The 24,848-nt window shown below is 45.9% G+C and overlaps 1 protein-coding gene across 1 annotated transcript in view; it reads right to left on the bottom strand.

Moving 5' to 3' along the window:
* Positions 1 to 24,848, bottom strand: part of LOC311114583 (SR-related and CTD-associated factor 4-like) — a 53,098-nt gene that overhangs the window by 20,926 nt on the left and 7,324 nt on the right. Inside the window, exons 3-7 of the mRNA XM_084189824.1 lie at positions 10,870 to 10,914; positions 9,685 to 9,846; positions 6,823 to 6,964; positions 1,811 to 1,953; positions 988 to 1,329 (exon numbers count right to left, since the gene is read on the bottom strand). Of these exons, the coding sequence (XP_084045950.1) occupies positions 988 to 1,329; positions 1,811 to 1,953; positions 6,823 to 6,964; positions 9,685 to 9,846; positions 10,870 to 10,914 (834 nt within the window). The remainder of the gene's footprint in view (positions 1 to 987; positions 1,330 to 1,810; positions 1,954 to 6,822; positions 6,965 to 9,684; positions 9,847 to 10,869; positions 10,915 to 24,848) is intronic.

A 24,848-nucleotide genomic window follows, 5' to 3' on the forward strand; every position in this document is an offset into this window, starting at 1 on the left:
GGTAAGCCGCTTATTAATGTCAGTCAACAACGTTTCCATATCCTTTATTTTTGGGGGTTTGTGTTGAGATAGTTGTTTTGTAGTGTCGCCATAGTTGACTGGACTTCTGTCATAATTACAGCTCGTAGACTTGACACAGAGGAACGAAGTTCGGTCATGAAATCAGAGCGTAGTGTAGCCATTTCTGCGCGGATGGTGACTAGCATCTCCATAACGTTAGCATCCGCCATATTGTTGCTAGTCTTCGCCGTGTCTTCCTGTTTACCGTTTCGTCTCGTTTTCTCGGTTCCAAACATATCCAAGAATGCCACCCAAATGTTGCTAGAGGTATGCGAAGTGTGTTCTCGTTTCGATAGATAAAAGGTTAAAACATAAAAGTATCAACCCCTTAGTGGAGTGCCCTCGGAACACGTCTTTACGTCGCCATGGTGAAACTGCATCCTGTTTGTTTTTTTTACATTTGCAAAAATGTCTACAAACCTGTTTTCGCTTTGTCATTATGGGGTATTGTGTGTAGATTGCTGAGGATTTGCTATTTATTTAATCAATTTTAAATAATAAGGCTGTAACGTAACAAAATGTGGAAAAAGTCAAGGGGTCTGAATACTTTCCGAAGGCACTGTATGTGTTGAGATTTCCAGAAATGTCTGCTTTGCTGGACAGTGTCTTTCTCTTGTGTTGGTCAGGTCGTTATTGTCAAAGAGAAAGTGTTCTCAATGACTTACCTGGTTAAATAAAGGCTAAATATCTGTTGCGGTTTTCTCATTCAAATCTAAATCTAGGATAGGTTGTTGTATTGTTTATCAAATCCCTGGCTACCATTACTAGAGGCAAGACATTTCCCATAGCAACGATCATTTTGAAACACCATCAAAAAACTATTTTAAACCACCTTTACCCCCTGTCACTAACACCCGTCTCTCCTGTGGGACAAGGAGGGAAACCCCACTCTGCGGTTACAGGTCGATAATAAGAAGAGGAACTCACAGCCACCTTGTCAAACGCTGTTTTCTGCCGGGAGGGCTCGCTGGAGGGGAGGGGGAGTCGCTGAGCGGCCGTACCCAGGCCGGGGGTGAGGGGCTGGGGCTGGGAGTGGAGGTTGGCTGGAGGCTGGGGTTGAGCCTGGAGATGCGGCTGGGGATGGGGTTGAGCCTGGAGATGCGGCTGGGGATGGGGTTGAGCCTGGAGATGCGGCTGGGGATGGGGTTGAGCCTGGAGATGCGGCTGGGGATGGGGTTGAGCCTGGGGGTGGTTGTGAGTCGGGGGTGGGAAGGGATGGGTCTGAGGCTTTAATGGATGTTGTTGGAAGGTCTGGAGCATTTGTTGAAGCTGGAGAGAGAGAGAGAGAGAGAGAGAGAAAGCGCGAGAGAGAGACAGAGAGCGAGAGACAGTGAGAGAGAGAGACAGAGAGAGAGAGACAGAGAGAGAGAGACAGAAAGAGAGAGACAGAGAGAGAGAGACAGAGAGAGAAACAGCGAGAGAAACAGCGAGAGAGAGACAGTGAGCGAGAGAGCGAGAGACAGTGAGAGAGAGAGACAGAGAGAGAGAGACAGAGAGAGAGACAGAAAGAGAGAGACAGAGAGAGAGAGACAGAGAGAGAAACAGCGAGAGAAACAGCGAGAGAGAGACAGTGAGCGAGAGAGCGAGAGACAGTGAGAGAGAGAGACAGAGCGAGAGAGAGGGAGAGAGAGAGAGACAGAGAGTTGAGTTAGGACACTGGGGATGCCTGAAGATGGGACTAGCAAAAAGAAAAGGTTCATAATTATCAAGTGCATATTGAGGGAAACCGGATACATAGACACACACTGACCTGCTGTCCCTTTGAGGACTGGAAGAGCTGAGCGACAGCAGCGAATGCGTCAGAATTCTGAACCGGAGGGACCGGCGCCACAACAGAGTTTTCCGTTACGGAGGTGACCGGACCCTTTACTGGCGAAGGGGATGGGGGAAAACCTGGAGGACAGAGGTACAAGAGAATAAGTTACACACACACCCACACCTAACACACACACACACACACACACACACACACACACACACCTAACACACACACACACACACACACACACACAGACACACACAACAGTGATACCTGAGTCTGGACTAACAGACAGACAACAGTGATACAGTGGGGAAAAAAGTATTTAGTCAGCCACCAATTGTGCAAGTTCTCCCACTTAAAAAGATGAGAGAGGCCTGTAATTTTCATCATAAGTACACGTCAACTATGACAGACAAAATGAGATTTTTTTTCTCCAGAAAATCACATTGTAGGATTTTTTATGAATTTATTTGCAAATTATGGTGGAAAATAAGTATTTGGTCAATAACACAAGTTTCTCAATACTTTGTTATATACCCTTTGTTGGCAATGACACAGGTCAAACGTTTTCTGTAAGTCTTCACAAGGTTTTCACACACTGTTGCTGGTATTTTGGCCCATTCCTCCATGCAGATCTCCTCTAGAGCAGTGATGTTTTGGGGCTGTCGCTGGGCAACACAGACTTTCAACTCCCTCCAAAGATTTTCTATGGGGTTGAGATCTGGGACTGGCTAGGCCACTCCAGGACCTTGAAATGCTTCTTACGAAGCCACTCCTTCGTTGCCCGGGCGGTGTGTTTGGGATCATTGTCATGCTGAAAGACCCAGCCACGTTTCATCTTCAATGCCCTTGCTGATGGAAGGAGGTTTTCACTCAAAATCTCACGATACATGGCCCCATTCATTCTTTCCTTTACACGGATCAGTCGTCCTGGTCCCTTTGCAGAAAAACAGCCCCAAAGCATGATGTTTCCACCCCCATGCTTCACAGTAGGTATGGTGTTCTTTGGATGCAACTCAGCATTCTTTGTCCTCCAAACACGACGAGTTGAGTTTTTACCAAAAAGTTATATTTTGGTTTCATCTGACCATATGACATTCTCCCAATCCTCTTCTGGATCATCCAAATGCACTTTAGCAAACTTCAGACGGGCCTGGACATGTACTGGCTTAAGCAGGGGGACACGTCTGGCACTGCAGGATTTGAGTCCCTGGCGGCGTAGTGTGTTACTGATGGTAGGCTTTGTTACTTTGGTCCCAGCTCTCTGCAGGTCATTCACTAGGTCCCCCCGTGTGGTTCTGGGATTTTTGCTCACCGTTCTTGTGATCATTTTGACCCCACGGGGTGAGATCTTGCGTGGAGCCCCAGATCGAGGGAGATTATCAGGGGTCTTGTATGTCTTCCATTTCCTAATAATTGCTCCCACAGTTGATTTCTTCAAACCAAGCTGCTTACCTATTGCAGATTCAGTCTTCCCAGCCTGGTGCAGGTCTACAATTTTGTTTCTGGTGTCCTTTGACAGTTCTTTGGTCTTGGCCATAGTGGAGTTTGGAGTGTGACTGTTTGAGGTTGTGGACAGGTGTCTTTTATAATGATAACAAGTTCAAACAGGTGCCATTAATACAGGTAACGAGTGGAGGACAGAGGAGCCTCTTAAAGAAGAAGTTACAGGTCTGTGAGAGCCAGAAATCTTGCTTGTTTATAGGTGACCAAATACTTATTTTCCACCATAATTTGCAAATAAATTCATTAAAAATCCTACAATGTGATTTTCTGGAAAAAATGTTTGTCTGTCATAGTTGACGTGTACCTATGATGAAAATTACAGGCCTCTCTCATCTTTTTAAGTGGGAGAACTTGCACAATTGGTGGCTGACTAAATACTTTTTTTCCCCACTGTACCTGGGTCTGGACTAACAGGCAGACAGCAGTGATACCTGGGTCTGGACTAACAGACAGACAGACAGCAGTGATACCTGGGTCTGGACTAACAGACAGACAGCAGTGATACCTGGGTCTGGACTAACAGGCAGACAGCAGTGATACCTGGGTCTGGACTAACAGGCAGACAGCAGTGATACCTGGGTCTGGACTAACAGACAGACAGCAGTGATACCTGGGTCTGGACTAACAGACAGACAGCAGTGATACCTGGGTCTGGACTAACAGACAGACAGCAGTGATACCTGGGTCTGGACTAACAGACAGACAGCAGTGATACCTGGGTCTGGACTAACAGACAGACAGACAGCAGTGATACCTGGGTCTGGACTAACAGGCAGACAGCAGTGATACCTGGGTCTGGACTAACAGACAGACAGCAGTGATACCTGGGTCTGGACTAACAGACAGACAGCAGTGATACCTGGGTCTGGACTAACAGGCAGACAGCAGTGATACCTGGGTCTGGACTAACAGACAGACAGCAGTGATACCTGGGTCTGGACTAACAGGCAGACAGCAGTGATACCTGGGTCTGGACTAACAGGCAGACAGCAGTGATACCTGGGTCTGGACTAACAGACAGACAGCAGTGATACCTGGGTCTGGACTAACAGACAGACAGCAGTGATACCTGGGTCTGGACTAACAGACAGACAGCAGTGATACCTGGGTCTGGACTAACAGACAGACAGCAGTGATACCTGGGTCTGGACTAACAGGCAGACAGCAGTGATACCTGGGTCTGGACTAACAGACAGACAGCAGTGATACCTGGGTCTGGACTAACAGACAGACAGCAGTGATACCTGGGTCTGGACTAACAGACAGACAGCAGTGATACCTGGGTCTGGACTAACAGACAGACAGCAGTGATACCTGGGTCTGGACTAACAGACAGACAGCAGTGATACCTGGGTCTGGACTAACAGACAGACAGCAGTGATACCTGGGTCTGGACTAACAGACAGACAGCAGTGATACCTGGGTCTGGACTAACAGACAGACAGACAGCAGTGATACCTGGGTCTGGACTAACAGGCAGACAGCAGTGATACCTGGGTCTGGACTAACAGGCAGACAGCAGTGATACCTGGGTCTGGACTAACAGACAGACAGCAGTGATACCTGGGTCTGGACTAACAGACAGACAGCAGTGATACCTGGGTCTGGACTAACAGACAGACAGCAGTGATACCTGGGTCTGGGCTAACAGACAGACAGCAGTGATACCTGGGTCTGGACTAACAGACAGACAGCAGTGATACCTGGGTCTGGACTAACAGACAGACAGCAGTGATACCTGGGTCTGGACTAACAGACAGACAGCAGTGATACCTGGGTCTGGACTAACAGACAGACAGACAGCAGTGATACCTGGGTCTGGACTAACAGACAGACAGCAGTGATACCTGGGTCTGGGCTAACAGGCAGACAGCAGTGATACCTGGGTCTGGACTAACAGACAGACAGCAGTGATACCTGGGTCTGGACTAACAGACAGACAGACAGCAGTGATACCTGGGTCTGGACTAACAGACAGACAGACAGCAGTGATACCTGGGTCTGGACTAACAGACAGACAGACAGACAGCAGTGATACCTGGGTCTGGACTAACAGACAGACAGACAGCAGTGATACCTGGGTCTGGACTAACAGACAGACAGCAGTGATACCTGGGTCTGGACTAACAGACAGACAGACAGCAGTGATACCTGGGTCTGGACTAACAGACAGACAGCAGTGATACCTGGGTCTGGGCTAACAGGCAGACAGCAGTGATACCTGGGTCTGGACTAACAGACAGACAGACAGCAGTGATACCTGGGTCTGGACTAACAGACAGACAGACAGCAGTGATACCTGGGTCTGGACTAACAGACAGACAGCAGTGATACCTGGGTCTGGACTAACAGAGAGACAGCAGTGATACCTGGGTCTGGACTAACAGACAGACAGCAGTGATACCTGGGTCTGGACTAACAGACAGACAGCAGTGATACCTGGGTCTGGACTAACAGGCAGACAGCAGTGATACCTGGGTCTGGACTAACAGACAGACAGCAGTGATACCTGGGTCTGGACTAACAGACAGACAGCAGTGATACCTGGGTCTGGACTAACAGACAGACAGACAGCAGTGATACCTGGGTCTGGACTAACAGACAGACAGCAGTGATACCTGGGTCTGGACTAACAGACAGACAGACAGCAGTGATACCTGGGTCTGGGCTAACAGACAGACAGCAGTGATACCTGGGTCTGGACTAACAGACAGACAGCAGTGATACCTGGGTCTGGGCTAACAGACAGACAGCAGTGATACCTGGGTCTGGACTAACAGACAGACAGACAGCAGTGATACCTGGGTCTGGACTAACAGACAGACAGACAGCAGTGATACCTGGGTCTGGGCTAACAGACAGACAGACAGCAGTGATACCTGGGTCTGGGCTAACAGACAGACAGCAGTGATACCTGGGTCTGGGCTAACAGACAGACAGCAGTGATACCTGGGTCTGGACTAACAGAGAGACAGCAGTGATACCTGGGTCTGGACTAACAGACAGACAGCAGTGATACCTGGGTCTGGACTAACAGACAGACAGCAGTGATACCTGGGTCTGGACTAACAGACAGACAGACAGCAGTGATACCTGGGTCTGGACTAACAGACAGACAGACAGCAGTGATACCTGGGTCTGGGCTAACAGACAGACAGACAGCAGTGATACCTGGGTCTGGGCTAACAGACAGACAGCAGTGATACCTGGGTCTGGGCTAACAGACAGACAGCAGTGATACCTGGGTCTGGACTAACAGACAGCAGTGATACCTGGGTCTGGACTAACAGGCAGACAGACAGACAGACAGCAGTGATACCTGGGTCTGGACTAACAGACAGACAGCAGTGATACCTGGGTCTGGACTAACAGGCAGACAGCAGTGATACCTGGGTCTGGACTAACAGACAGACAGCAGTGATACCTGGGTCTGGACTAACAGACAGACAGCAGTGATACCTGGGTCTGGACTAACAGACAGACAGCAGTGATACCTGGGTCTGGGTCGTCCATCTCTGTGTATGCAGCTGCAGCACTGGTGGATCCAGATGTAGCCATATCTAGAAGAGGCTGAATGATCTCCATCTTAAACACACCATTCTTCTGCCACAGATTCAACACACGCACTATCTTACTCTAAAGAGAGAGAGAGAGAGAGAGAGAGAGAGAGAGAGAGCGAGAGAGAGAGAGAGAGGAGGATATACTTATGTCCTGATTTGTTATGAGAAAGTACAGCATCCACAAGCATCCATCAAAACTTGTATCACCACCATTATAATCAATATCATCATCAATATCATCATCACACCACTATCACCACCACACCACTATCATCATTACCACACCACCACTATCATCACCACCACCACACCACTATCATCAGCATCACCACCACTATCATCATTACCACCACACCACTATCAGCATCATCACCACCACTATCATCATTACCACCACACCACTATCAGCATCATCACCACCACATCACTATCAGCATAATCACCACCACACCCCTATCATCATTACCACCACACCACTATCAGCATCATCACCACCACTATCATCATTACCACCACACCATTATCAGCATCATCACCACCACTATCATCATCACCACCACACCACTATCATCATCATCACCACACCACTATCACCATCATCACCACCACTATCAGCATCACCACCACCACACCACTATCATCACCACCACTATCATCATTACCACCACACCACTATCAGCATCATCACCACACCACTATCAGCATCATCACCACACCACTATCATCATTACCACCACACCACTATCATCATTACCACCACACCACTATCAGCATCATCACCACCACTATCATCATTACCACCACACCACTATCAGCATCATCACCACCACACCACTATCATCATTACCACCACACCACTATCACCATCATCACCACCACACCACTATCACCATCACCACCACCACACCACTATCATCACCACCACTATCATCATTACCACCACACCACTATCAGCATCATCACCACACCACTATCATCATTACCACCACACCACTATCAGCATCATCACCACCACTATCATAATTACCACCACACCACTATCAGCATCATCACCACCACACCACTATCAGCATCATCACCACACCACTATCAGCATCATCACCACCACACCACTATCATCATTATCACCACCACTCCACTATCAGCATCATCACCACACCACTATCATCACCACCACCACACCACTATCATCAGCATCACCACCACTATCATCATTACCACCACACCACTATCAGCATCATCACCACCACTATCATCATTACCACCACATCACTATCAGCATCATCACCACCCCCTATCATCATTACCACCACACCACTATCAGCATCATCACCACCACTATCATCATTACCACCACACCATTATCAGCATCATCACCACCACTATCCTCATTACCACCACACCACTATCAGCATCATCACCACCACTATCATCATTACCACCACACCACTATCAGCATCATCACCACCACACCACTATCATCATTACCACCACACCACTATCAGCATCATCACCACTATCATCATTACCACCACACCACTATCACCACCACACCACTATCAGCATCATCACCACCACACCACTATCATCATTACCACCACACCACTATCAGCATCATCACCACCACTATCATCATTACCACCACACCACTATCAGCATCATCACCACCACTATCACCACTACACCACTATCACCACCACTATCATCATTACCACCACACCACTATCAGCATCATCACCACCACTATCACCACCACACCACTATCACCATCATCACCACTATCATCATTACCACCACACCACTATCAGCATCATCACCACACCACTATCACCATCATCACCACCACACCACTATCAGCATCATCACCACACCACTATCATCATTACCACCACACCACTATCAGCATCATCACCACCACTATCATCATTACCACCACACCACTATCAGCATCACCACCACCACTATCATCATTACCACCACACCACTATCAGCATCATCACCACCACACCACTATCATCATTACCACCACACCACTATCATCATTACCACCACACCACTATCAGCATCATCACCACCACTATCATCATTACCACCACACCACTATCAGCATCATCACCACCATCACACCACTATCATCATCACCACCACACCACTATCATCATTACCACCACACCACTATCAGCATCATCACCACACCACTATCACCATCATCACCACCACTATCAGCATCACCACCACCACACCACTATCATCACCACCACTATCATCATTACCACCACACCACTATCAGCATCATCACCACCACACCACTATCATCATTACCACCACACCACTATCACCATCATCACCACCACACCACTATCACCATCACCACCACCACACCACTATCATCACCACCACTATCATCATTACCACCACACCACTATCAGCATCATCACCACACCACTAGCATCATTACCACCACACCACTATCAGCATCATCACCACCACTATCATAATTACCACCACACCACTATCAGCATCATCACCACCACACCACTATCAGCATCATCACCACACCACTATCAGCATCATCACCACCACACCACTATCATCATTACCACCACACCACTATCACCATCATCACTACCACACCACTATCAGCATCACCACCACCACACCACTATCATCACCACCACTATCATCATTACCACCACACCACTATCAGCATCATCACCACACCACTATCATCATTACCACCACATCACTATCATCATCACCACCACACCACTATCATCACCACCACCATCGTCTTACCCGTTCTTCAGTGGGACAGAGACAGAGGTTCTCAAACGTTCCCGTGATGTTCTTGGTGAACCGTGGCCCGAACACATCCTTGTCCACGCCGAACTGGTGACGGGACTGTCGGACGATGGAGTCCACAACATATAGACCTGCCACCTTGTACTCCGGCTTACACTGGGGGAGATGGGGGAGGGACAGGGGGAAGAGAGAGGGGAAGGAGGGGGGAGGACAGAGAGAGAGAGAGAGAGAGAGAGAGAGAGAGAGAGAGAGAGAGAGAGAGAGAGACAGAGACAGAGACAGAGACAGAGACAGAGACAGAGACAGAGACAGAGACAGAGACAGAGACAGAGACAGAGACAGAGACAGAGACAGAGACAGAGACAGAGACAGAGACAGAGACAGAGACAGAGACAGAGACAGAGACAGAGACAGAGACAGAGACAGAGACAGAGATAGAGATAGAGATAGAGATAGAGATAGAGATAGAGATAGAGATAGAGATAGAGATAGAGATAGAGACAGAGACAGAGACAGAGACAGAGACAGAGAGAGTCTTCAGTGCAACATCCAACACATCAACAGTCAATATCCAGAAACAACCCCCAAAGGGTTTGGGATGTGGACAATGTATAGACCTCGAATTCAAATCTGGACCTGGAAGCCAGTTCCACTGCTTTCTAATCAGGGACTGATTTAGACATGGGACACCAGGTGGGTGCAATTCATTATCAAGTAGAACAGAAAAGCAGCAGAAATGAGGACCTCCTGGGATAAGAGTTGAATAGCCCTGATGTATGGCATACAGTGTAGAAGATATGAGAGTTGAATAGCCCTGATGTATGGCATACAGTGTAGAAGATATGAGAGTTGAATAGCCCTGATGTATAGCATACAGTGTAGAAGATATGAGAGTTGAATAGCCCTGATGTATAGCATACAGTGTAGAAGATATGAGAGTTGAATAGCCCTGATGTATAGCATACAGTGTAGAAGATATGAGAGTTGAATAGCCCTGATGTATAGCATACAGTGTAGAAGATATGAGAGTTGAATAGCCCTGATGTATAGCATACAGTGTAGAAGATATGAGAGTTGAATAGCCCTGATGTATAGCATACAGTGTAGAAGATATGAGAGTTGAATAGCCCTGATGTATGGCATACAGTGTAGAAGATATGACGTGTGGAGGCAACTCACCTTTTTAATGAACTTCTCAACAATCTGGACCACATGTTTATATAACTGGAAGAGGAGAAAAGAGATGTCAGCGTTTTGGTAACAGACAGACGTGACTTTTAGGAAGGGTTTCCCGGACACAGATTAAGGCTGGTCCTGGACTAAAAAAGATACTCCATTTATCCCTGCTTTTTAGTCCAGGATTAGCCTTAAAGGGATACTAGTGTATGCTGCCCTACCTGAAGACTTTTCAGTCATTGCACTAACGGTTAAATCCATTAGAATTTAATCACTTTTTGACAGAATCCTTTTGTTAAAAAAAATAAAATAAAATAAACGTTTTCCCATGGAAGAAGTGGTCAGAAAATGACGTTTTGGACCTGAATGCCAAAACATTCAGGAGTTAAAGGTGCTCAGAGTTGACCCATTTTGCACACCCCACCACACCATGAGCCATCCATGTCTACATCACTAGAAAAGATAAAGGGTTGAGTTTGATATCGTTTAAAAGCCCTCCCAGTCATTTGTACAAATACAGAAGGTAACTGACTTCATTACTTTGATACAGTTGATAACCATATTGTGAAACATAATTTATGTAAACTGACATTATTAGTTGCTTATTTTCTACTTCTTAGATGCATATAATGTCCAGGGCATAACCTAGCCTGGTGGAACCAGCCTGATCACTGTGTTCTCCATATAATGTCCAGGGCATAACCTAGCCTGGTGGAACCAGCCTGATCACTGTGTTCACCATATAATGTCCAGGGCATAACCTAGCCTGGTGGAACCAGCCTGATCACTGTGTTCTCCATATAATGTCCAGGGTATAACCTAGCCTGGTGGAACCAGCCTGATCACTGTGTTCCCATATAATGTCCAGGGCATAACCTAGCCTGGTGGAACCAGCCTGATCACTGTGTTCTCCATATAATGTCCAGGGTATAACCTAGCCTGGTGGAACCAGCCTGATCACTGTGTTACCATATAATGTCCAGGGCATAACCTAGCCTGGTGGAACCAGCCTGATCACTGTGTTCACCATATAATGTCCAGGGCATAACCTAGCCCGGTGGAACCAGCCTGATCACTGTGTTTACCATATAATGTCCAGGGCATAACCTAGCCCGGTGGAACCAGCCTGATCACTGTGTTTACCATATAATGTCCAGGGTATAACCTAGCCTGGTGGAACCAGCCTGATCACTGTGTTCCCATATAATGTCCAGGGCATAACCTAGCCTGGTGGAACCAGCCTGATCACTGTGTTCCCATATAATGTCCAGGGCATAACCTAGCCTGGTGGAACCAGCCTGATCACTGTGTTCACCATATAATGTCCAGGGCATAACCTAGCCTGGTGGAACCAGCCTGATCACTGTGTTCCCATATAATGTCCAGGGCATAACCTAGCCTGGTGGAACCAGCCTGATCGCTGTGTTACCATATAATGTCCAGGGCATAACCTAGCCCGGTGGAACCAGCCTGATCACTGTGTTCACCATATAATGTCCAGGGTATAACCTAGCCTGGTGGAACCAGCCTGATCACTGTGTTCACCATATAATGTCCAGGGTATAACCTAGCCTGGTGGAACCAGCCTGATCACTGTGTTCACCATATAATGTCCAGGGCATAACCTAGCCCGGTGGAACCAGCCTGATCACTGTGTTTACCATATAATGTCCAGGGCATAACCTAGCCTGGTGGAACCAGCCTGATCACTGTGTTTACCATATAATGTCCAGGGCATAACCTAGCCCGGTGGAACCAGCCTGATCACTGTGTTCCCATATAATGTCCAGGGTATAACCTAGCCTGGTGGAACCAGCCTGATCACTGTGTTACCATATAATGTCCAGGACATAACCTAGCCTGGTGGAACCAGCCTGATCACTGTGTTACCATATAATGTCCAGGACATAACCTAGCCAGGTGGAACCAGCCTGATCACTGTGTTACCATATAATGTCCAGGACATAACCTAGCCTGGTGGAACCAGCCTGATCACTGTGTTACCATTCTATCTTATGATATCTGAAGTGAAATAGAAAGGTGAACGCAGCGTTCAGGTTGGTTCCACCAGGATAATCATAATCACCATTGATAAAGTAGCCAGTGCTCTGTGTGTGTGTGTGTGACCGACCAGTATCTCTGATGAGAGGCCAGGAGCTGATCTACGCTGCTATGCCCATCAACGGGGCTCTGGCAAAGACCTCACCTCCAGCCTCACCTCTTGCCTGCTCACCAACGGTCGTCAATAGGGAGAGCGTAATTTGGTAGGTTTTATCTGACCTGTTCAAACTTCAACATAGTACCTGTATGTGTCTCAGATATCACCTATCCTAACTGCCATTGGTAATAGAACAGTGACTATGTGTCAGATATCACCTATCCTAACTGCCATTGGTAATAGAACAGTGACTGTGTGTCAGATATCACCTATCCTAACTGCCATTGGTAATAGAACAGTGACTATGTGTCAGATATCACCTATCCTAACTGCCATTGGTAATAGAACAGTGACTATGTCTCAGATATCAACTATCCTAACTGCCATTGGTAACAGAACAGTGACTGTGTGTCAGATATCACCTATCCTAACTGCCATTGGTAATAGAACAGTGACTATGTGTCAGATATCAACTATCCTAACTGCCCTTGGTAACAGAACAGTGACTGCGTGTCAGATATCACCTATCCTAACTGCCATTGGTAATAGAACAGTGACTATGTGTCAGATATCAACTATCCTAACTGCCATTGGTAATAGAACAGTGACTATGTGTCAGATATCACCTATCCTAACTGCCATTGGTAATAGAACAGTGACTATGTGTCAGATATCAACTATCCTAACTGCCATTGGTAATAGAACAGTGACTATGTGTCAGATATCACCTATCCTAACTGCCCTTGGTAACAGAACAGTGACTGTGTGTCAGATAACAACTATCCTAACTGCCATTGGTAATAGAACAGTGACTGTGTGTGTCAGATATCACCTATCCTAACTGCCATTGGTAATAGAACAGTGACTATGTGTCAGATATCACCTATCCTAACTGCCATTGGTAATAGAACAGTGACTATGTGTCAGATATCACCTATCCTAACTGCCCTTGGTAACAGAACAGTGACTGTGTGTCAGATAACAACTATCCTAACTGCCATTGGTAATAGAACAGTGACTGTGTGTGTCAGATATCACCTATCCTAACTGCCATTGGTAATAGAACAGTGACTATGTGTCAGATATCACCTATCCTAACTGCCATTGGTAATAGAACAGTGACTATGTGTCAGATATCAACTATCCTAACTGCCATTGGTAATAGAACAGTGACTATGTGTCAGATATCACCTATCCTAACTGCCCTTGGTAACAGAACAGTGACTGTGTGTCAGATAACAACTATCCTAACTGCCATTGGTAATAGAACAGTGACTGTGTGTGTCAGATATCACCTATCCTAACTGCCATTGGTAATAGAACAGTGACTATGTGTCAGATATCACCTATCCTAACTGCCATTGGTAATAGAACAGTGACTGTGTGTCAGATATCAACTATCCTAACTGCCATTGGTAATAGAACAGTGACTATGTGTCAGATATCACCTATCCTAACTGCCATTGGTAATAGAACAGTGACTATGTGTCAGATATCAACTATCCTAACTGCCATTGGTAATAGAACAGTGACTATGTGTCAGATATCAACTATCCTAACTGCCATTGATAACAGAACAGTGACTGTGTGTCAGATATCACCTATCCTAACTGCCATTGGTAGTAGAACAGTGACTATGTGTCAGATATCAACTATCCTAACTGCCATTGGTAATAGAACAGTGACTGTGTGTGTCAGATATCACCTATCCTAACTGCCATTGGTAATAGAACAGTGACTATGTGTCAGATATCACCTATCCTAACTGCCATTGGTAATAGAACAGTGACTATGTGTCAGATATCACCTATCCTAACTGCCCTTGGTAACAGAACAGTGACTGTGTGTCAGATAACAACTATCCTAACTGCCATTGGTAATAGAACAGTGACTGTGTGTGTCAGATATCACCTATCCTAACTGCCATTGGTAATAGAACAGTGACTATGTGTCAGATATCACCTATCCTAACTGCCATTGGTAATAGAACAGTGACTATGTGTCAGATATCAACTATCCTAACTGCCATTGGTAATAGAACAGTGACTATGTGTCAGATATCACCTATCCTAACTGCCCTTGGTAACAGAACAGTGACTGTGTGTCAGATAACAACTATCCTAACTGCCATTGGTAATAGAACAGTGACTGTGTGTGTCAGATATCACCTATCCTAACTGCCATTGGTAATAGAACAGTGACTATGTGTCAGATATCACCTATCCTAACTGCCATTGGTAATAGAACAGTGACTGTGTGTCAGATATCAACTATCCTAACTGCCATTGGTAATAGAACAGTGACTATGTGTCAGATATCACCTATCCTAACTGCCATTGGTAATAGAACAGTGACTATGTGTCAGATATCAACTATCCTAACTGCCATTGATAACAGAACAGTGACTGTGTGTCAGATATCACCTATCCTAACTGCCATTGGTAGTAGAACAGTGACTATGTGTCAGATATCAACTATCCTAACTGCCATTGATAACAGAACAGTGACTGTGTGTCAGATATCACCTATCCTAACTGCCATTGGTAATAGAACAGTGACTATGTGTGTGTGTGTTCACAGAAACATGTATGGAGCCGGCACATGGAGACTTGCAACATGGTGTGATGAAGTCCAGACTGACAGACGGGCTTGATACTGATGTCTCTAAATGGAGAGAGACCTGGTACTGACAGACGGGCTTGATACTGATGTCTCTGAATGGAGAGAGACCTGGTACTGACAGACGGGCTTGATACTGATGTCTCTGAATGGAGAGAGACCTGGCACTGACAGACAGACTTGATACTGATGTCTCTGAATGGAGAGAGACCTGCCACTCTGACAGACAGGCTTGATACTGATGTCTCTGAATGGAGAGAGACCTGGCACTGACAGACGGGCTTGATACTGATGTCTCTGAATGGAGAGAGACCTGCCACTCTGACAGACAGACTTGATACTGATGTCTCTGAATGGAGAGAGACCTGCCACTCTGACAGACAGACTTGATACTGATGTCTCTGAATGGAGAGAGACCTGCCACTCTGACAGACAGGCTTGATACTGATGTCTCTGAATGGAGAGAGACCTGGTACTGACAGACGGGCTTGATACTGATGTCTCTGAATGGAGAGAGACCTGGTACTGACAGACGGGCTTGATACTGATGTCTCTGAATGGAGAGAGACCTGGTACTGACAGACGGGCTTGATACTGATGTCTCTGAATGGAGAGAGACCTGGCACTCTGACAGACAGGCTTGATACTGATGTCTCTGAATGGAGAGAGACCTGGTACTGACAGACGGGCTTGATACTGATGTCTCTGAATGGAGAGAGACCTGGCGCTCTGACAGACAGGCTTGATACTGATGTCTCTGAATGGAGAGAGACCTGGTACTGACAGACAGGCTTGATACTGATGTCTCTGAATGGAGAGAGACCTGGCACTGACAGACAGGCTTGATACTGATGTCTCTGAATTGAGAGAGACCTGGTGCTCGGCATTAGCATTTTACTAGACACAACTTTTACTTGTATTGTCTTTTTATTATTATTGAATTGAAATGGTATCAGTCAATATGGGGAGGGAGAAACCCTGTGTATTCTGAACCAGGATCAGGGAACTCCTGTTGTATACAGGACACCACACAGGAAGTTATGACCACTCTGACATGTTACCAAGGTAACCCCATTACCACCACACAGGAAGGTATGACCACTCTGACATGTTACCAAGGTAACCCCATTACCACCACACAGGAAGGTATAACCACTCTGACATGTTACCAAGGTAACCCCATTACCACCATACAGGAAGGTATGACCACTCTGACATGTTACCAAGGTAACCCCATTACCACCAGACAGGAAGCTATAACCACTCTGACATGTTACCAAGGTAACCCCATTACCACCAAACAGGAAGGTATAACCACTCTGACATGTTACCAAGGTAACCCCATTACCACCACACAGGAAGGTATGACCACTCTGACATGTTACCAAGGTAACCCCATTACCACCACACAGGAAGGTATGACCACTCTGACATGTTACCAAGGTAACCCCATTACCACCACACAGGAAGGTATAACCACTCTGACATGTTACCAAGGTAACCCCATTACCACCACACAGGAAGGTATAACCACTCTGACATGTTACCAAGATAACCCCATTACCACCACACAGGAAGGTATAACCACTCTGACATGTTACCAAGGTAACCCCATTACCACCACACAGGAAGGTATGACCACTCTGACATGTTACCAAGGTAACCCCATTACCACCACACAGGAAGGTATGACCACTCTGACATGTTACCAAGGTAACCCCATTACCACCACACAGGAAGGTATAACCACTCTGACATGTTACCAAGGTAACCCCATTACCACCACACAGGAAGGTATGACCACTCTGACATGTTACCAAGGTAACCCCATTACCACCACACAGGAAGGTATAACCACTCTGAAATGTTACCAAGGTAACCCCATTACCACCACACAGGAAGGTATGACCACTCTGACATGTTACCAAGGTAACCCCATTACCACCACACAGGAAGGTATGACCACTCTGACATGTTACCAAGGTAACCCCATTACCACCATACAGGAAGGTATAACCACTCTGACATGTTACCAAGGTAACCCCATTACCACCACACAGGAAGGTATAACCACTCTGACATGTTACCAAGGTAACCCCATTACCACCAGACAGGAAGGTATGACCACTCTGACATGTTACCAAGGTAACCCCATTACCACCATACAGGAAGGTATAACCACTCTGACATGTTACCAAGGTAACCCCATTACCACCACACAGGAAGGTATAACCACTCTGACATGTTACCAAGGTAACCCCATTACCACCACACAGGAAGGTATGACCACTCTGACATGTTACCAAGGTAACCCCATTACCACCACACAGGAAGGTATGACCACTCTGACATGTTACCAAGGTAACCCCATTACCACCACACAGGAAGATATAACCACTCTGACATGTTACCAAGGTAACCCCATTACCACCACACAGGAAGGTATGACCACTCTGACATGTTACCAAGGTAACCCCATTACCACCACACAGGAAGGTATAACCACTCTGACATGTTACCAAGGTAACCCCATTGGTAACCCCATTACCACCACACAGGAAGGTATAACCACTCTGACATGTTACCAAGGTAACCCCATTACCACCACACAGGAAGGTATGACCACTCTGACATGTTACCAAGGAAACCCCATTACCACCACACAGGAAGGTATAACCACTCTGACATGTTACCAAGTTAACCCCATTACCACCACACAGGAAGGTATGACCACTCTGACATGTTACCAAGGTAACCCCATTACCACCACACAGGAAGGTATAACCACTCTGACATGTTACCAAGGTAACCCCATTACCACCACACAGGAAGGTATAACCACTCTGACATGTTACCAAGGTAACCCCATTGGTAACCCCATTACCACCACACAGGAAGGTATAACCACTCTGACATGTTACCAAGGTAACCCCATTACCACCACACAGGAAGGTATGACCACTCTGACATGTTACCAAGGAAACCCCATTACCACCACACAGGAAGGTATAACCACTCTGACATGTTACCAAGTTAACCCCATTACCACCACACAGGAAGGTATGACCACTCTGACATGTTACCAAGGTAACCCCATTACCACCACACAGGAAGGTATAACCACTCTGACATGTTACCAAGGTAACCCCATTACCACCACACAGGAAGGTATAACCACTCTGACATGTTACCAAGGTAACCCCATTACCACCACACAGGAAGGTATAACCACTCTGACATGTTACCAAGGTCACCCCATTACCACCACACAGGAAGGTATGACCACTCTGACATGTTACCAAGGTAACCCCATTACCACCACACAGGAAGGTATAACCACTCTGACATGTTACCAAGGTAACCCCATTACCACCACACAGGAAGGTATGACCACTCTGACATGTTACCAAGGTAACCCCATTACCACCACACAGGAAGGTATAACCACTCTGACATGTTACCAAGGTAACCCCATTACCACCACACAGGAAGGTATGACCACTCTGACATGTTACCAAGGTAACCCCATTACCACCACACAGGAAGGTATAACCACTCTGACATGTTACCAAGGTAACCCCATTACCACCACACAGGAAGGTATGACCACTCTGACATGTTACCAAGGTAACCCCATTACCACCACACAGGAAGGTATAACCACTCTGACATGTTACCAAGGTAACCCCATTACCACCACACAGGAAGGTATGACCACTCTGACATGTTACCAAGGTAACCCCATTACCACCAGACAGGAAGGTATAACCACTCTGACATGTTACCAAGGTAACCCCATTACCACCAGACAGGAAGGTATGACCACTCTGACATGTTACCAAGGTAACCCCATTACCACCATACAGGAAGGTATAACCACTCTGACATGTTACCAAGGTAACCCCATTACCACCACACAGGAAGGTATAACCACTCTGACATGTTACCAAGGTAACCCCATTACCACCACACAGGAAGGTATGACCACTCTGACATGTTACCAAGGTAACCCCATTACCACCACACAGGAAGGTATGACCACTCTGACATGTTACCAAGGTAACCCCATTACCACCACACAGGAAGGTATAACCACTCTGACATGTTACCAAGGTAACCCCATTACCACCACACAGGAAGGTATGACCACTCTGACATGTTACCAAGGTAACCCCATTACCACCACACAGGAAGGTATAACCACTCTGACATGTTACCAAGGTAACCCCATTGGTAACCCCATTACCACCACACAGGAAGGTATAACCACTCTGACATGTTACCAAGGTAACCCCATTACCACCACACAGGAAGGTATGACCACTCTGACATGTTACCAAGGTAACCCCATTACCACCACACAGGAAGGTATAACCACTCTGACATGTTACCAAGGTAACCCCATTACCACCACACAGGAAGGTATGACCACTCTGACATGTTACCAAGGTAACCCCATTACCACCACACAGGAAGGTATAACCACTCTGACATGTTACCAAGGTAACCCCATTACCACCACACAGGAAGGTATAACCACTCTGTCATGATACCAAGGTAACCCCATTACCACCACACAGGAAGGTATAACCACTCTGACATGTTACCAAGGTAACCCCATTACCACCACACAGGAAGGTATAACCACTCTGACATGTTACCAAGGTCACCCCATTACCACCACACAGGAAGGTATGACCACTCTGACATGTTACCAAGGTAACCCCATTACCACCACACAGGAAGGTATAACCACTCTGACATGTTACCAAGGTAACCCCATTACCACCACACAGGAAGGTATGACCACTCTGACATGTTACCAAGGTAACCCCATTACCACCACACAGGAAGGTATAACCACTCTGACATGTTACCAAGGTAACCCCATTACCACCACACAGGAAGGTATGACCACTCTGACATGTTACCAAGGTAACCCCATTACCACCACACAGGAAGGTATAACCACTCTGACATGTTACCAAGGTAACCCCATTACCACCACACAGGAAGGTATGACCACTCTGACATGTTACCAAGGTAACCCCATTACCACCACACAGGAAGGTATAACCACTCTGACATGTTACCAAGGTAACCCCATTACCACCACACAGGAAGGTATGACCACTCTGACATGTTACCAAGGTAACCCCATTACCACCACACAGGAAGGTATAACCACTCTGACATGTTACCAAGGTAACCCCATTACCACCACACAGGAAGGTATAACCACTCTAACATGTTACCAAGGTAACCCCATTACCACCACACAGGAAGGTATGACCACTCTGACATGTTACCAAGGTAACCCCATTACCACCAGACAGGAAGGTATAACCACTCTGACATGTTACCAAGGTAACCCCATTACCACCAGACAGGAAGGTATGACCACTCTGACATGTTACCAAGGTAACCCCATTACCACCAGACAGGAAGGTATAACCACTCTGTCATGTTACCAAGGTAACCCCATTACCACCACACAGGAAGGTATAACCACTCTGACATGTTACCAAGGTAACCCCATTACCACCACACAGGAAGGTATAACCAATCTGACATGTTACCAAGGTCACCCCATTACCACCACACAGGAAGGTATGACCACTCTGACATGTTACCAAGGTAACCCCATTACCACCACACAGGAAGGTATAACCACTCTGACATGTTACCAAGGTAACCCCATTACCACCACACAGGAAGGTATGACCACTCTGACATGTTACCAAGGTAACCCCATTACCACCACACAGGAAGGTATAACCACTCTGACATGTTACCAAGGTAACCCCATTACCACCACACAGGAAGGTATGACCACTCTGACATGTTACCAAGGTAACCCCATTACCACCACACAGGAAGGTATAACCACTCTGACATGTTACCAAGGTAACCCCATTACCACCACACAGGAAGGTATGACCACTCTGACATGTTACCAAGGTAACCCCATTACCACCAGACAGGAAGGTATAACCACTCTGACATGTTACCAAGGTAACCCCATTACCACCAGACAGGAAGGTATGACCACTCTGACATGTTACCAAGGTAACCCCATTACCACCATACAGGAAGGTATAACCACTCTGACATGTTACCAAGGTAACCCCATTACCACCACACAGGAAGGTATAACCACTCTGACATGTTACCAAGGTAACCCCATTACCACCACACAGGAAGGTATGACCACTCTGACATGTTACCAAGGTAACCCCATTACCACCACACAGGAAGGTATGACCACTCTGACATGTTACCAAGGTAACCCCATTACCACCACACAGGAAGGTATAACCACTCTGACATGTTACCAAGGTAACCCCATTACCACCACACAGGAAGGTATGACCACTCTGACATGTTACCAAGGTAACCCCATTACCACCAGACAGGAAGGTATAACCACTCTGACATGTTACCAAGGTAACCCCATTACCACCAGACAGGAAGGTATGACCACTCTGACATGTTACCAAGGTAACCCCATTACCACCACACAGGAAGGTATAACCACTCTGTCATGTTACCAAGGTAACCCCATTACCACCACACAGGAAGGTATAACCACTCTGACATGTTACCAAGGTAACCCCATTACCACCAGACAGGAAGGTATGACCACTCTGACATGTTACCAAGGTAACCCCATTACCACCAGACAAAATGCTGATAGTCACAGTCTCTGTATCGGCTGGGAATGACAATGAAAGATGAAAAGGTTCACATTGTTAAATTATCAGAACACTGCTTCTATGGTGTTATGTAAAGGGTTGATTATTCTACATGGACATGTTACTACATATGAAAGTTATTAAAACACCTAGTTTAGAATACCTTAAAACTTCAATTAATAGCCCGGGCGTTTATTTGCTTCAAATCACTGAACACAACCGGCACTTATTAGAGACAGGCTTCTATTTGATGTCTATTTTAGATGGTGGGGTTGCAATCATTTCACTATTCGAATAGATCATGAATTTTTGTCAGACATCCGGATATTCGAAATACATGTGGTTTTTAATTTTATTCCATCTTGCATTGCATTAGTGAACTCTCACTCCACTTGCTACACACTGAGAATCTTTGCCGCTTTGATTGGCCAACGTCAACAAGTTACCAGTCTCTTTATGTGGCACGGGTCATTGAAACGTGTGTTGTTTTATTTCATTAATGTCATTGTACATCCTTTTATGTAACGATGTCACATGGGATATTTTAATGTAATTTAGAAAAAGCCTTTTCAGTGTTAAAATGAAATAGGCCCTACTCACACAAGTATTCAAAATAGTAACGTCCGTTCAGATATTCGCATAACCGTGCACATCCCTAGTCTATTTCCTTAACGCGCACAGCTTTTGCTCATTTGCATAGTTAAAATCGCTTAATTCCATCATCCACTTCCAGCATTTTAATCCATTTCTTCATTTCCTGCAATAATGCGTTTTCATTTACACACTGTCACGTTTCTTTTGGCTTGGCCCATTTTTTATTTATTTTTTACTTTCCCCACTAGACGGCGATCGGCCGATTTCTATGGGTCTGTACTCCCGAAGTCGTTGCCTGTTTTTATGCTTGCCAGTTAACTAGCAGTTCTTAGTAGCACGTCTTACAGTGATGGACTGTGCCATCCCCAAGGCCTCCACAATGGATTAGTCCACTGAGACAGGCGCCAATCAGACAGGTGTCTTTGTGTGCCATGAAAAAAAAAAAGTACCCATTTGCGACTGCTCGACTAAAGAAACCTCCAGCCTATCGAACAGTCTAATAGATGGGAGTCAGCACTAGTAAAGTTCTGCATATATACTGTAGGTAGGAGCTACCCAATGTCGTTTTTGGTGAGTTTGGACGAGAGACATTGTGCAAATGAACAAAGTTTTGACACACGCTTGTCTGAGGGAAGAACGGTCCTGGCTCTGGGGAAGCATGTGTACCCCGCTGTGTCTGTGTGGAGTCTGGAGTCGCCCAGGGCAAACGGGCCTGACTTCTCTGCTCAGAGAAGATTGGGGGAGGAGCAGAGTGGCCCGAGAACTGAGAGGAGGTGAAAACACAAGGGAATGAAGATAGTGGCAGCCGTACAGATAACTCACCCAGAGCGCATTGACTTCTCAAACACGGCAGAAAGCTAACACACTATACGATGCCCCGTCCGTCTCCTTATTAATTCAGCCACTTGCTGAGATAACTAGCAAGTTAAAATCATATACACAGCTGGACTTCGCCAGCTTCCTCTTTCTCCTTTTGTGTAATTTACAAACAAACACGTGACTGGCTCAACTGTTCTGGGGAACTATGGTAAGCTTCATAATGTGACACAAGGAACGTGAACTGCTTTATCTACTAAAGTATTGCACAAGTTGAGTGAAGGTATTTACTTAAAAAGTAACTATAAATATGAAAATGTATTGAGAAAACCTTCAAAGAAATAGTTTCAATGGTATTGAAAAACCATCCTGTGGCTATTTCCAAATACCCAGTACACGGCATATACAGTTGAAGTCGGAAGTTTACATACACTTCGGTTGGAGTCATTAAATCTCGTTTTTCAACCACTCCACAAATTTCTTGTTAACAAACTATAGGTTTTGGCAAGTCGGTTAGGACATCTACTTTGTGCATGACACAAGTAATTTTTCCAACAATTGTTTTCGGACAGATTATTTCACTTATAATTCAATGTATCACAATTCAAGTGGGTCAGAAGTTTACATACACTAAATTGACTGTGCCTTTAAACAGCTTGGAAAATTCCAGAAAATGATGTCATGGTTTTAGAAGCCATGACATCATTTGAGTCAATTGGAGGTGTACCTGTGGTCCTCTGTAGCTCAATTGGTAGAGCATGGCGCTTGTAACGCCAGGGTAGTGGGTTCGATCCCCGGGACCACCCATACGTAAAAATGTATGCACACATGACTGTAAGTCGCTTTGGATAAAAGCGTCTGCTAAATGGCATATTATTATTATTATTATTATTATTATTATTATTATGTATTTCAAGCCCTACCTTCAAACTCAGTGCCTCTTTGCTTGACATCATGGAATCAAAAGAAATCAGCCAAAACCTCAGGAAAAAAATGGTAGACCTCCACAAGTCTGGTTCATCCTTGGGAGCAATTTCCAAACGCCTGAAGGTACCACATTCATCTGTACAAACAATAGTACGCAAGTATAAACACCATGG

Source organism: Coregonus lavaretus, assembly GCF_964263955.1.
Source record: "Coregonus lavaretus genome assembly, contig: HAP1_SCAFFOLD_251, whole genome shotgun sequence".
In the NCBI taxonomy this organism is placed as follows: Eukaryota; Metazoa; Chordata; class Actinopteri; order Salmoniformes; family Salmonidae; genus Coregonus; species Coregonus lavaretus.